This window comes from Magnolia sinica, chromosome 12 (genome assembly GCF_029962835.1).
Source record: "Magnolia sinica isolate HGM2019 chromosome 12, MsV1, whole genome shotgun sequence".
In the NCBI taxonomy this organism is placed as follows: domain Eukaryota; kingdom Viridiplantae; phylum Streptophyta; class Magnoliopsida; order Magnoliales; family Magnoliaceae; genus Magnolia; species Magnolia sinica.
This window is the reverse complement of record NC_080584.1, coordinates 37,491,666-37,505,735: the sequence shown is the minus strand read 5'-3', so window position 1 is coordinate 37,505,735 and position 14,070 is coordinate 37,491,666. Positions and strand designations below refer to the sequence as shown.

Genomic DNA, 14,070 nt, shown 5'->3' with positions numbered 1-14,070 from the left:
CCTGTGTTATGTCTACATGAAACTGTTGGCAGCATTGGCTGGAATTGTTGTTGCTTGTCTTGTTTGTTTGCCCACTCCGTTCTCATTCATGATTTCTTTCTCGCTTTTGGGTTTGGTGCAGGTTCTTGAATTGGATGGTCAAGAACTATTAGGTCGTGCTGTGAGGCTTGATTTGGCCCGTGAGAGGGGTGCATACACCCCACAAAGCGGGTATTGCCATTATGCTCCAAATTTGTCTTCTAGATTATTAGGTTGTCTTATGTCTCTTAGTCTGCAGCCTAACTCCATGTTGAAATTTTAGCAAGGAGAGCAACTCTTACCAGAAGGGTGGTCAGACCCAAACCATATTTGTATGGGGTTTTGACAAATCTCTTGATGTGGATGAGGTGAAGTTTTATGAATCCTTTACCTTTTTGAGTGTATGCATGTGCTTCCAGTAGGTTTTGTACTTGGAGTACTTCACTAGGGGTGTTGGACAGCTTTGTCTGAAGGAATGCTACTCTTGGACCTCCATCCATGGTCATCCACATGTGCAGAGGTGGCACACACGGGCATGGTCGAAGCTGCATCAGACGGATTCCACTCCATTGTGAATGCTACCCGCCTGAAACCGTGGACTGGTCCCCTTACCATGGGCCACTCTTCTGTAGAACGTGGACTGGCTGACACCCTTTATGTCTATACTTCTGTTCATTTGTGGTACACTTGACGAGTGGATGAGCCTAATTGTTAAATATGGTACATGTACCAAAGTCCCGCCTGATGAAAACACCATCATATTGAACATGTGTGGTGCTCTTCTCTTTGGTGCATATGGATGGGTGCCTGAAAGTAGACTTTTTGTATATGGGCTGTCGTAGACCTTGAGGTCTTGAGCCGGGTTATTTTGCCTGTCTGCTCCCTCATCTTGTAATCGTGGTTTGGATTCCCACTTCTTTTTTTTGGCTGCAGATCCGCAGCAGTTTAGAAGAACATTTCGGTTCCTGCGGGGAGATCACAAGGATTTCAGTTCCAAAGGATTATGACACCGGTGCTTCCAAGGGGTCTGTAGTCTGTAGATCTTTCTTTTCTAGTCTTAGTATCTGTTGCTTCCACTACAACAAAAAGCGGTATAAACGGCATTTGCGTTACAGGTTTATCGGCGCTAACGAAGACCCAACGACGGATATCGTACCATATTAAAAAAAAAAAAAAAACTCTCTCACATCTCTCTATCTCTCTCTCGCTTCGTACCATATTAAAAAAAAAAAAAAAAAACTCTTCACATCTCTCTGTCTCTCTCTCACTCACACACACACTCTCTCTCTCTGCAACTCCACGAATCTCCTATTTCCTACCCGTCTCTCTCTCTCTCTCTCTCTCTCTCTCTCTCTCTCTCTATGCAACTCCACGACTCTCTCCTTCTCTCTCTCCTCTTTCTCTCTCACGGCTGCTTTGGGATCTCTCCGTAGTATCTATATCTGATCCTCTCTTGTTTCCTAGGGTTTTGGATCTGTTTTCTGCACTCTGCTGCAGTTCGGTCTTCTACTGCTGGTGAATCTCAGATTCTCAGGTATGATCTATTTTAGAATACTTGATTAGGAATATGTTTTGTTAAATACAAATCCCTAATTAGGGATTTGCGTTGTCGAATCCATTTTTAGGGATATGCATTGTCGAATCCATTTTTAGGGATTTGCATGGTCGAATCCCTAATTTAGAAGTGCTTATTACATCTGCAGATTCTCGAATCAGGGTTGTTGATGGTGTTGATCTGATTCACAAGTTCAAAGGTATTAGCTAAAACCTTCATATATATATAGAGAGAGATAGGGTCTGCATTTTGGAAGATTAAAATGAGAAAATGGTTTTTTTTTTTCATTTGAATTTGCATTCTCCATACGCACACAGCGCCCTACACATCTGCACGTGGGCACATGCATCAGAGGTCCGGATTCTGCATCCAGTGGACCACACTGATTAGATCGTATTCCAGGGCCCACGATTCTACCCTGAAAATTAGGTTGTTTTGCTCCTCAGGCGTGGAAATATAATCAGGGTACTTGATGTTTTTTGGATCTATGATTGTCTCTGTTTTTCCTTTTCATCCCTCTTTTTTATTACTTTAATTGTATTGTATTTGTTTGTTTGTTTGTTTTTTTTTTTAATTTTTTAATTTTTATTTTTGTGCATAAAAGGGCAATACTTGTTTTTGCTCAGAAAAACCAACCATTTCATAGTAGAATATGTATGATGTTCGTCTGAGAAATGGCTAGTTATATATATATATATATATATATATATATATATATATATATATATATATATATATATATAACGCATTTACGCCTCAAGCTGATAAAGAAGGAACTGAACAATGTGGAACTGGGCCCCATATCTGCTACTATGACCTTTAAAATTATTTGGTACACAACTCGAATTGCTTGGAATTGCAACTTGGGCTTCCACCATTACTATGAATTAGAATGGTGCCATGCCAATTTGGAAATTCACTCTTTATTTATCTTAATACAATATAATTGAGCATCCAAACATGCCACTGTGGCTGCAAATCCATCTGCATCAGATACTTGTGAGTTTGGGTGTGAAACCATCTGCTTCAGATACTTGTACTATTCAAGATTTTAAGGGGATTAGATAATATGTATTTGGCTCTTGGTTTGTTTAACCTGCATTCTTTTTTGTTCGTCACAACATGAAATACTCATCCTTCTCAAAGGGGATATGACCTCTAGATATGACCTCTTTACATTAATCTTGTATGTGAACTGTCGCCATGAAAATATGTTGATGCATTTGTGGAGCAGGCATGCCTGGCTAATAAAACATGTGTATGATGTATGTTTTTTTTTTGTCATTATAGATTCTTTTCAAGTATCATCCTACGAAGAGCTTTGCGGCAAATGACATGTTTGGTTTCTCTGTTCGGACCAGGCAAAGGTAAATTGGCTTTGGGTTTTCTGATTTCTGTACCATTAAAAAGAAAAAAAAGATGCACACATTATGAGTATATTAATGTGTATTTCGTATTGGATTGTACTTGCCTGCAAACAGTACCTTTCAAAATGTAGCATATCACAATATGGTAGCTTGTATTCTATATATTTCATTCAAATGCCTGTATCTCACTTTTGCTGTCACCTTTTCTAATTTGGGATCTACCTTAACCGTTATTTGCAAATTCAAAATGCAAGAGGTACTTCCACAACCAGCTGAAGCTGTCAAAGCTTTCCTGGACCATGTATAGGAAGCAACATAAGGAGGTGATATTCATTTTATTTCTCTAATTTTGCTTGAGATGGGCCTTCTTGCTTTTTGTTGTGCAATTTTGTCAAGTGGTTTTGCCCATTGATTGGGTGGTGGAAATTAAACTTTGATGGTTCCTCAATGAGGCAACTTAGCACAATACTAGATTGGAGTCTTAGTACATGATAGAGGCCAAAATTGAATGTTCTTTTCTGGCCTCTGTTTTTTGGTGATGCTTTGGAAGCATTGTTGAAGTTTTCAGCTTCCAACTGCTTCTGTATTCCCATTGGAATTTCAAACTTTGATCATCAATGTGGGAATTCAAATGTGTCAACTTAGTGAGTTCTAGATTTATGCTCATGACAATCATGTTTATAGTAGATTTTAGTCATTTTCACTTTCATGTTTGAGAAGATTCTCAATTTGAATCAGTCACATGCTGTTATAAATTCTTCAATCATTTAGGAACTGCTATAGGATGAGGGTGGCAAAAGACCAGTGCTCTCATTAACCTTGGAGCTTTCTACATTGTGGGAATTCCAACTGTTGTTCTCTTTGCTCGTCTTCCATTTTGGTGGAAAGGTGAGCTTTCATCTTTCATGGCTACACCCTTCTTGTAAAGGTTTGCTAATTCAATAGACAACAGACATTCCAACACATGAGAATGTGGCATACATGTGCTACATCTAGGCTGTGCATCAGGTAGACCACCCCAATATGATCTTTTGTGGACCTACTATAGTTTGTATCCGTTTTCTCTTCACTAAGTCATTTTATTACATTTTTTTTTTCGTTGCAGGGAGTGTTTAGCAAAGTAAATTCAGCAGCTATGGTGGATACTCACAATCTCATGTTGAGGTGAGATATGGTTGCCTTGCATGTTTGTGTGCGTATGTGCTGCTAACTTGAAAAAAATAAAGAAGCTTTGTGTTTCATGTGCATGTTTTCATGGGGAATTTTCTTTGAAGATGAGTCCTTGCTTCACCAAATGGGTTGTTGTATATCATCTTTAAAATTTTAAAATCCCATGAAGTACCTTTGGTTTCAATGTAGACACTTCATTAGTGCCAGCAAAGAACTGGAAGTTTATTATGTTTTTTTATTCCTTGTGTTGAAGAGTTGTTATTATGCAGGTAATGCTTATGACAGGCATATAACTTTAAGAAACATAAATCTTGGGTGCGTTGGTTAAGCCCATCGTCACATCCCAGTGCAAGTTAGAACAGCAGCCTTAGTCGTTTGAGTTTCCACACCCGAGCCGAAAAGCCATTTTCCGACTCTTCAACAAAAGTTCGCCATCTTCTTCTCCATCAGACGCTATAAAACGCCCAAACCCCACCCCATCTCGGGCGCGAAATTGCAACGGATGAGATGAGAAATTCAAGCTGCAATTTCAGGTATGTTCTCGCTAGAAATATTTTTAAAAATTGCATTTTCTCATCAATATACGATCTTCAAAGGCGTATCCGGCGATTTTTTAAGGTATCATGGTTGATTTTACGATTCTCATTTTCATAGATTAACTGCTAAAACATCGGAAAATGAGATTTTCTAGTGAAATTCTCGATTTCCAAAGGCGATCTTGTTGGAATTTCATGAAAATTTAGGTTTTTTGCTCTGATTTTTCCATCTTCAAAACAATAGCTTTTTAGTGGATTTACAGTGAGAAAATGGCTGAAAATGAGGTTTTCTACTGAGATTTCTCCTGTTTGATTGTACTGTAAAAGTATGAAAATGAGGCTTTTGGTTTGATTTTTCCATTTTCTAACAGCATAACGAATGACCACTAATCCAATCTCCAGATAAATAATCACATAATAGTGAGAAAATCTACATTTTGGAGGACTATTTATTGTATATATTTTGTATCAGATGGGCATTTATTGCTTTAAGTCCAGGCCCTTTTTCTTGGAGTCAATCAGCTTGCTATTTGTATTTGCCGCTGTACATGTAGCATTCATGCATTGTGTGAGACATTCATATTTGATATTTAGCTTGTTCTTCAACCACTGTTTTCATTTCTTCATGACAATTAATATGGTTGTCACAAGGTGTTGGAAGGAATTTTCCACGGACTTGTACCTCCCACATGGATCAGATTGGCGGGCTTTTCTTTTTTTTGTTGCATTAATTCAAAAGGGTCGTTATCCAACTTATATTAGGGCCAGAACATTTGTAAGAATTCACCGCTGATGGATTTTTGCGTAAATTTGAAAGGGCTATGATTCAACTTCCATGTGTCACAATTTAGGGCCATTCATCAGGTAGAGTGCACTGTGATAGAGCCACAGTCATCCTAGAAACTTCAACAGTTCAAACTATATGATAGATCATGTTGAGCAGCTGACAATACTGAAGGTGCTTTACTCATATTTTCTATTGTGCAAACTATATGATCTGTAATTTATCTGTGTTAAGAATTTTGTTGGGCTGTAATTTAAAGAATCCTTCACCAGAAGCTGCACATTTACAACTAGAATGTTAACACATACATAGACGCTTATGCGTAATGATTTTCAATACATAGATGCTTCTGATCATCATACCCGATAGATCAGGTCCTTTGCTTCTGCAGACACATGAGCAGTGGGAGGAAAACTCAAGTCGATCTCCACAATCCTACACATAGATAGTAGTATTATAAGCTCTGTGTAAACTTTGGGAAATGTAGATAGGCGGATGAAGATTTTCTAACCTTTTGAATGTATCTTCCTGGTTCTCGGCTTCGAAAGGTGGGACGCCGTAAAGGAACTCATAGCAGAGGATGCCCAAGGTCCAGTTGTCAACTGTGTAGTCATGTGCTTTGTTTGTTACCATTTCTGGTGCTAGATAATCCAAAGTTCCACACATGTTGAGCCTCTTTGATCTGGATTGCATTGACCATCCAAAATCTGTAATTTTCAGTCGGCCCTGCAGGAGAGGTAATTGATTTATCAGCAGTGGTGGAATTCTTTGGTTTCCCTTCTTTCATGGAAGGTCAGAACAAAACCCAATAGTGGCATTCCTCTATGGTTGAATATCATCGTTGAATGATGATGGAAGTGGGCCACACCTGCCTCCAGCACCTTTGGAGCCCTATGAAATTTGGTCAAGCATTTGGTGCAGTGCAGTGAGACCCAAATAGAAATTATCAATTTTCTGTTTTTTATTTTTGCCTTTCATCTACAAATAAAAAACAATTCCCCTCATTTCAAATTTCATCAAGCAGTTGAAAGTTGAAACAGCGAAACACTGATGTTTGGGGCAGGGCAGTGGGACCCAAATGGCAGTTATCATTTTTTAGGGCAGGGCAGCAGGACCCAAATGGCAGTTATCATTTTTGGGGCAGGGCAGCGAGACCCAAATGGCAATTATCATTTTTTCACTTTCCATCCCCAAATAACAAAAAAAATTCACTCATTTCAAATTTCAACAAACAGTTGAAATCTGAACAGCAAAACATTGATGCTTGAGGCAGCACAACAGGACCCAAATGGAGGTTATCATTTTTTCACCTTCCGTCCCCAAATAATAAACAATTTCACTTGTTTCAAATCTCAATGAGCAGTTGCAAGACCCAAATGAAAGTTATCAAATTTTTTTTTCCTTTTCCATCCCCAAATAACAAAAAAGTTCACTTGTTTCAAATTTCAACAAACAGTTGAAAGCTGAAACAGTGAAACATTGATGCTTGAGGCAACACAATGGGACCCAAATGGCAATTATCATTTTTTCACATTTTGTTCCCAAATAATAAACAATTTCACTTGTTTCAAATCTCAACGAGCAGTTGAAATTTGAAAACGCAAAGCACTGCTACACAAAAAGAGCTTTCTGTCTGCCACCAATTCCTGAGTCAGTTATGAATGTACCTAAAAGAATTGCAGCCCACTTCTCGAAACAGCCCAACAATCAAACCGTAATTTATCTGTGCAAACAATTTAGACTGTTTGATTTGAAGTGCTTGCATGCTGCATGCAATGTCCAAGTATTTTCAAATAAGTTTTTGGTTCATGATGCATCCACATTCCGAGCCTCATATGCTGCCACATGCAACCAACACTACAACAAAAATAGCTATACACGACATTTGCGCTTTTCTTGAATTTTAGTTTTTATTGTAGTTGCATGAATCTTCTAACTTGTGTACCAATAACTATGTTTCTTATAGATTACATGTATAGACTGTCTAAATTGGGTGCCAGGTTGGCAAGGACAACAGGGTTTGGTGTCCCATCTATAAGTAAGGAGAGTTGAGAGAGAATCATTATCTTTTTGGTTGGCCACTGCATGTTCATGATAGGCCCTACCTGATGAAGGGCCTGGATCTCGTGCATTGCACCACGTGTTGTGCAAAGCTCCTCTTCAAAAGTCTCACTTGGATCTCCTTTTCTTTGCTTTCTCTGAAGTCTTATTTTGTCTAAAATGTGAGTATGTTGTTCCTGTGGTGGATCTGTTGTACAGATAACCAAGGCTAGCGAGATTGGGTCTTCCACTATGCCCCACAAAGTCAATCCGATTGATTTTGAAAACAGTGAGGATAACCTGATTGTAGCTAATGGAACTTTAAACAACCTGAGCACAGAGTTACCCATTTCACGTTGGCAGGTAATATAGTTCCATTTGCATTTCGTTACTTTTCTTTTCTTTTGTAGTTCTTTCACTCTTTGGTGTTGGTCTTCTTATAAAGAAGAGAGTCTTGATCTGGGCTTGTTGAGCCCAACCCTTGCAATGGGTTTTTTGTTCCTACTATTTGAACTAATGGTAGGTGCATCTGGAAGTTCCCCATTTATGGTGAGGTGGATATGCTCCATCCTAGCTGCAAGTTGTAGCAACTATTAGCACTTACAATCTGGAGTGGTAAGGTTGGTAAATGGGAGGCTAACATTGTTCCCATCTCCATGGAAAACAGATAGCAGATTTGTTCTGCTGGAATAGTAGAACAAATCCTTATTTCACCAAACTTCTAAATGGTCTTTAAAGCCGTGATAAATGGAGGGCATCATGTTTATATTGAAACAGCGATAGCAGTGAGTCTTCTCATTTGGCAAGAGGGATATCAGTGGTCATGTTTAATTTTCTCATTATTTTGTATGCTATTGCCAACGAGACCTCACAGATTCAACAGTTTTGAGGAATATTGGCGTGGTATTAGGGCATTCCCTCCTTGCCTATAAAAGTGCACTTCAGGGAATTGGGAAGCTTCAGGTGAGCCCCACAAGGATCCACTGTGATCCACCAAGCCGCTTCAATGACACGTGTCATTTCAATAACCAAAAGTCTCTTGCTTGTACTTTTGCTACTATTTTTTTTTAAAAAAAAACACTTTTGCAATTTGATTCAGTTGTGCATCCAAACAAAGCTTAAATAGATATAAAATATTGGTTTTATTTTATGGTCAGTGTTAAACTTTTAGCCATCTATCTAATTCTTTGTACAAATATTACCAGGCATCATTGGCTCGACAGCAGCAGATGTTGAAAGCTCAATCATTGCACACTAGTTCTGATATGAGGCATGCCATGGCGGCTTCTGCTCTAAATGGAAGTAATAGGTATGGTTCTATTGATGGCATGCTTACTGTTTGACATTAATCACTTGAAATCCTTGTTTACCATGTATTGATTGATGCAGTGATCTTGAATATGTTTCCTTTTCCTTCCATCTGTTTTTATTTTCGTAAATGAGAAGTGTCAACCTAACTTCAATACATGCTTGGTAGATTAAATCTTTGTGAGGGAAAATGGTGTCAGCCCTATGCTTTTGGGGGTGTAAAACAATGTAAGAACATCATTAAATTGGCTCCAGTTGAAAGTCTAATAAATTTATTTTTTGACCAGCCTAACATCATGTAATTCTAATACTATTTGAATGACTTAGAACCATTTGGTTCTTTGTTGGAAAGCTTTTAGCCCTTTAGTGAAATTGGTGGGAGCTGCTTTGATGGTTTTGTTCATCTTTTCTGGTACAAAAGTGGAAGCAGATGGATCAAATCACAAGTATAAGCCCTTTGTATGCAAACAAAGTGGGTCTTTTTCACATTCCAAGGTAATCTTTCTTTTTTTTTTTTTTTTTTCTTTTTGGGTCTTTTGAAAATTATGTAGATCTGTATTTATCTTGTTCTCTTTTCCCAAGACAATTTTTAATGAATTTATTTATTTTTCTTTTATAGACCTCATACTATAAGTAGAGTAACATTGTAACCATGGTTATGCCATTGATGGGAAGCCACTTAAAGCGCCGAAAAACCAACTTCCATGGAGCAGCTAAGGACTAGCCTGGTTCTGGCTATCATAGGAGCAATTTTCAAAGGGCTAATGGTGGGTGATCCACTCTTCTCGTTGCATACAAGTGGGGCAATCCAGAGTTCAAATCACTTCAGCCTTTTGACGCCACTCGTGCTAGGAGCAAGACCGTATAGAGGATTTGTTTTTATTTATTTATTTACATTCAAGACCATTTATTGTAATATTTTTTTCATTGTGTGGTAATATAAATTTTGTTTAATATTCAGTTTTATTTGTATTTCATCATTTTTATGTTTCAAATATTTAAAAAATACAGGTTTTGATTGAATTATATATAATAAAAAAAAATTACTGGCATGCTAGGGCCTCACAAATCCATACAAAGGCTTCTACCGGCGCTTGTATAGAAATCTTACGGCACTTTTTCGCAAGAAAAAGTGTCTAGAAACCATTTTTAGCGGCGCTCTAAGTGATTTTTACCGGCGCTTTTTCGCGTCGGAAAAACAGACAGTTATCGGCGCTTAGAAAGGCGCCGATAGAAGTTAGTAGCGCCGCCAATACTTTTAGCGACATACCCATTTATCGGCGCTTGACTAGCGCCAATAATAGAATCGCCGGCGCTTTTGGGGACTTATAGCGGCGCTTGTGAGCGCCGCTAAAATTCCCATTTGTTGTAGTGTTCCTTCGTTCTTTTTGTTTTGACGATTGTGCCGTGAATGTTGTTCTTACTTTTCAAAAAAAAAAAATGTCGTTCATGCAATATTGCTTTGAGCTATGAAATCTGTAGATTGAAGCTCTTGTTATTTGTGACAAGAGGTCTTGTGAAAACGCTAATTGTTTTACTAAATGTCAAATGTGCGTAGGTATGCTCGTGATTTTGTTCTGACATCTTTTGAGAAAAGCTATTGTATTTATTACACCTTTAAAATAGAAGGCTCTTGCGATTTGTTTTGCCAATGTGTATAGATGTATGCTAAGTGCAGTTGTGTGCTCAATAGATGCCAGCCCGAGAAATGTGCTGATTGGCCTCATGTGTACTAATACTGTGTTAAATGGGAAGATGCCATTTCTTTCAATATTGCCACTTCTGACATACTTTTAATCTTTTTTTTTTGAGCAAATAATTTGGGGATTTTCCATATCTGTTTGGTTGTTGCTTGTTAAGTGACTTTTGCCTCACCTTTGTTTGCAGGTCAGGTTACCTAGATTTCACAGATGGTGATAGTTTCTCCAATGCCTTGGAACTTAATGGTTTAGGACTTGGGGACTACGCCTTGACAGTAGAGGAGGCAAGGCCAAAAAGTGAAAACCGTGAAGGTGGTGGATGGAGTGGTGGTGGCAGGAGCGGCGGTGGTAGAGGTGGCAAAGATAGTGGTGGACGATTTGGAGGCCGACGTGGAGGCGGCCGAGGTGGTGGTCGCTTTGGTGGTAGTGGTTTTGGCGGTGGTAGGGGATGTGGAAATAAACCAAACATGGGCGCAGCTGGTACAGGTAGGTCATGAAGTCTCATTACTTATTAGCCAGTGTCTGGAACAGATAAATTGTATGATCTGCAACCCGAGGATTTTGTGTAATATCTCAGTTCCCATAAGTTGAGCCCATTAGCGTGAATGAATGTGAATATGATGAAATATATTATATAACAGGTGTATATTAGGAAGAATATGATGAAATTATATCAGGAAGGGAAAAAATAAAGAGACTTTTACCTATGAAAATTGTCGTAGGTAAAAAGTTTTGTAAATATTTTTACCTACGAAGATTTTCGTAGGTAAAAGTATCATGAAATATTTTAAGAGTTTTTAACTTATTTTTTACAATTCGTTGGTAAAATATTTTTACCTACGAAAATGATCGTCGGTAAAAGTTTTTCACTTATTTTTTACTGACAAAAAAATTCGTTGGTAAAAGTTTTTTAAATATTTTTCCTACGAAAAAAACCGTCGGTAAAAGTTTTTTACTTTTTTTTTTACAGACGAAAAAATTCGTCGGTAAAATTTTTGAAAATATTTTTTCCTACGAAATAAATTGTCAGTAAAAGTTTTACAATTTTTTACCGACGAAAAAATTCGTTGGTAAAAGTTTTAGAAACATTTTTACCTAAGAAAAATATCTTAGGTAAAAGTTTTTGCTTATTTTTTACCCACGAAAAAATTCGTCGGTAAAAGTTTTGAAAAAATTTTTACCTACGAAAAATATCATCGGTAAAAGTTTTTTGCTTATTTTTTATCGATGAAAAAAATTTGTCGATAAAAAGCTTGCCATTTCTGATGATTAAAAATTTTCGTTGACAAAAACCTTTTCCTATGCTGTTTTACCAATGAATTTACCGACAAAAATTTTCGTCAGTAAAACTCTTTACCTACGAAAATATCACTTTTAGTGACAAAAATTTTCGTCAGTAAAAGTGAGTTTTCTTGTAGTGGTTCTAACAGAAATAAAATAGTCATAATTTTTACAGAGTTTAATATCATCGAGCAGGCTTCGATGTCATCAAACGTATACTCTCAATAACGTTGAATGGCCGCTCGATGACACGAACTCAATCTGTCAAATGCTTATGAACCTTTTTGCCAACTGGTCAAGGATATCGAACATGCTTTGATGTCATCGTATTTCAAACTCCAATTTTATCAATGCATGGTTTGATTCATTGACATTTGAAAAACATGAGAGTAGACTTGCCTTTGAAACTTAACAGGTATTGATATGATCGAGCATCCCTCAATATCATCTGATTTTAAATGTCGATGATATCGATACCAGTTTCAATTCATCAATATTTTCAAGGAATTTTCCTATAAACTTACTGGATAGTTTGTGTCCTATTTCGATGACATCGACCTGGTCTCAATATGATCGATTTTTAAATATTGATATCATCGAGTGATCCTCGATACTTAAAAGATTTTACCTGAAAGCTTGCTCGTTAGATTTGTGTCCCAATCTGATATCATCGAAGGTCCATTGATATCATCAAGATTAGAATTTCGAAGATATCAAGACTCCCTTCGAAGCATTGATAATCACATGATTTTTCTTAACTATTTTCTAGACACAAACTAACTAGATGTCGATTTTATCGAGCCTTCTCGATGGACTCGAGATTCGAAAGTCGATGATATCTGTAAGACCTGTATCCTAGCCCGTACTATTCCGTAGGCTTTCGCAGTCCTCCCGATCGAATTTCGGTGACCCACGACCTATAATCGACATTTACACGCGACCCTAAGTCATATCCCGTAGATCTGAGTTGGCACGATCCGAGACTTATACCATTGCGACAGCACTGTCACCGCAGTTCCAATGTCGTGTCTTACATACCGATCCGATACCCTGTCCAAGAGATGTGGGCCCATGTTTATCTCAAAGAAACGCCGCACATTTGCGAACCCAAGAGAATCTTTACAACATGTCCCATCAATCAATTAATCAATCAATCATCTCATGTCAAGTACAAGAGCAACCCCAAAGTCAACTCTCTCCCCCCCCCCCCCTCTCTCTCTCTCTCTTACACACCCATACATGTCAAGTCCATCTATCAACTCACATCCATCACTCACACCCATCACCTCTCTTACAACCACCCCTTCTCTCTCTCTTTCTCTTCACATTTTCTAAGCAACTAAAGAAGTGCACGTCCAAGCACTCCAAGGAGAGAAAAGATATTATGTGTGGCCCACTTCCCATCCCAAGATCTATCATCCTAGCCCTTCATTTCTCATCATCTTCCATCAAAGTGAGACACAAGGAGTTCGGCATTACATCGGACCAAGAAGATCGAACGGTGGGTGTTCTATAGGTTTAGTTCCATGTTTTGATGATGGGCCAAGTGGGGCCTATCGATTGATGGTATGGATCTCACTTTGGACCCTAGATGTGGCCGATGGGCCACTATGATTCTCATGATCATTCCATGATGGGGCCATTCTCCATGGACCCCATCATGATGTTTACTTTCTAGTTTGAAAGAGGTCATCTAGACCTTTCATTTTGGTGGAGAAGGAATCTCCACTGTTGATTTTTGATTTGGTGGGCCCACATGTATTGGGACCCACTTGATGTATGATTGAATGCATGGAAGGGAGGGCCCATAGTGTCAGGGTCCCTCCATCACACGTCTCTCTCTCTCTCTCCCCCTCTCTCTTTCATTTTTATGATGATGTGGCCGTGTTGCCAGCCCGGATGGACCCCACCACGAAGCATGTATTTTATCCAAGCCATTTGCAGGTGGGGTCCACCTTATACATGTGTTACCTAAACCATCCAGCATCGTGAATAGACGGTGTGGTATAACGTCCAGCAACGGAAAATAAAAATATCAGTTTGATTCTAAACCTTGGGTGGATCGCTCATGCAGGCCCCACCTTGATGTATGGCTTTAATCCACACCATCCATCCTATTCCTCAGCTCATTTTAGGTGTTGAGATAAAAAATGAAGTCAATCCGAATTTTTGGCGGGCCATAGCATAGAAAACAATGATTTCTACCATTTAAGGCTGTTATGACCCACATTAATGTTTCGATTTGCGAAAACATACTAAATATTGGGCTCGTTTAGACTGTCTTGATCCATAAAATCTAATGGGTGGATTG

The 14,070-nt window shown here is 38.4% G+C and overlaps 1 protein-coding gene across 1 annotated transcript; it reads left to right on the top strand.

Moving 5' to 3' along the window:
* The first annotated feature begins 16 nt into the window (after positions 1–16).
* Positions 17–11,129, top strand: LOC131220020 (nucleolin 2-like). The gene is made up of 5 exons (XM_058214995.1): positions 17–61; positions 122–210; positions 302–386; positions 952–1,043; positions 10,666–11,129. Exons 1-5 carry the CDS (start codon positions 17–19, stop codon positions 10,973–10,975), a joined length of 621 nt encoding a protein of 206 aa, XP_058070978.1. The 3' UTR covers positions 10,976–11,129.
* Positions 11,130–14,070: the final 2,941 nt, after the last annotated feature.

Excerpts from the sequence above, each read along its gene's own strand:
- LOC131220020 (XM_058214995.1), top strand. The coding sequence starts at position 17 with ATGAAACTGTTGGCAGCATTGGCTGGAATTGTTGTTGCTTGTCTT. Across the intron at positions 211-301 it reads GCATACACCCCACAAAGCGG|CAAGGAGAGCAACTCTTACC; the intron begins GTATTGCCATTA and ends TTGAAATTTTAG. Across the intron at positions 1,044-10,665 it reads GACACCGGTGCTTCCAAGGG|GTCAGGTTACCTAGATTTCA; the intron begins GTCTGTAGTCTG and ends CTTTGTTTGCAG.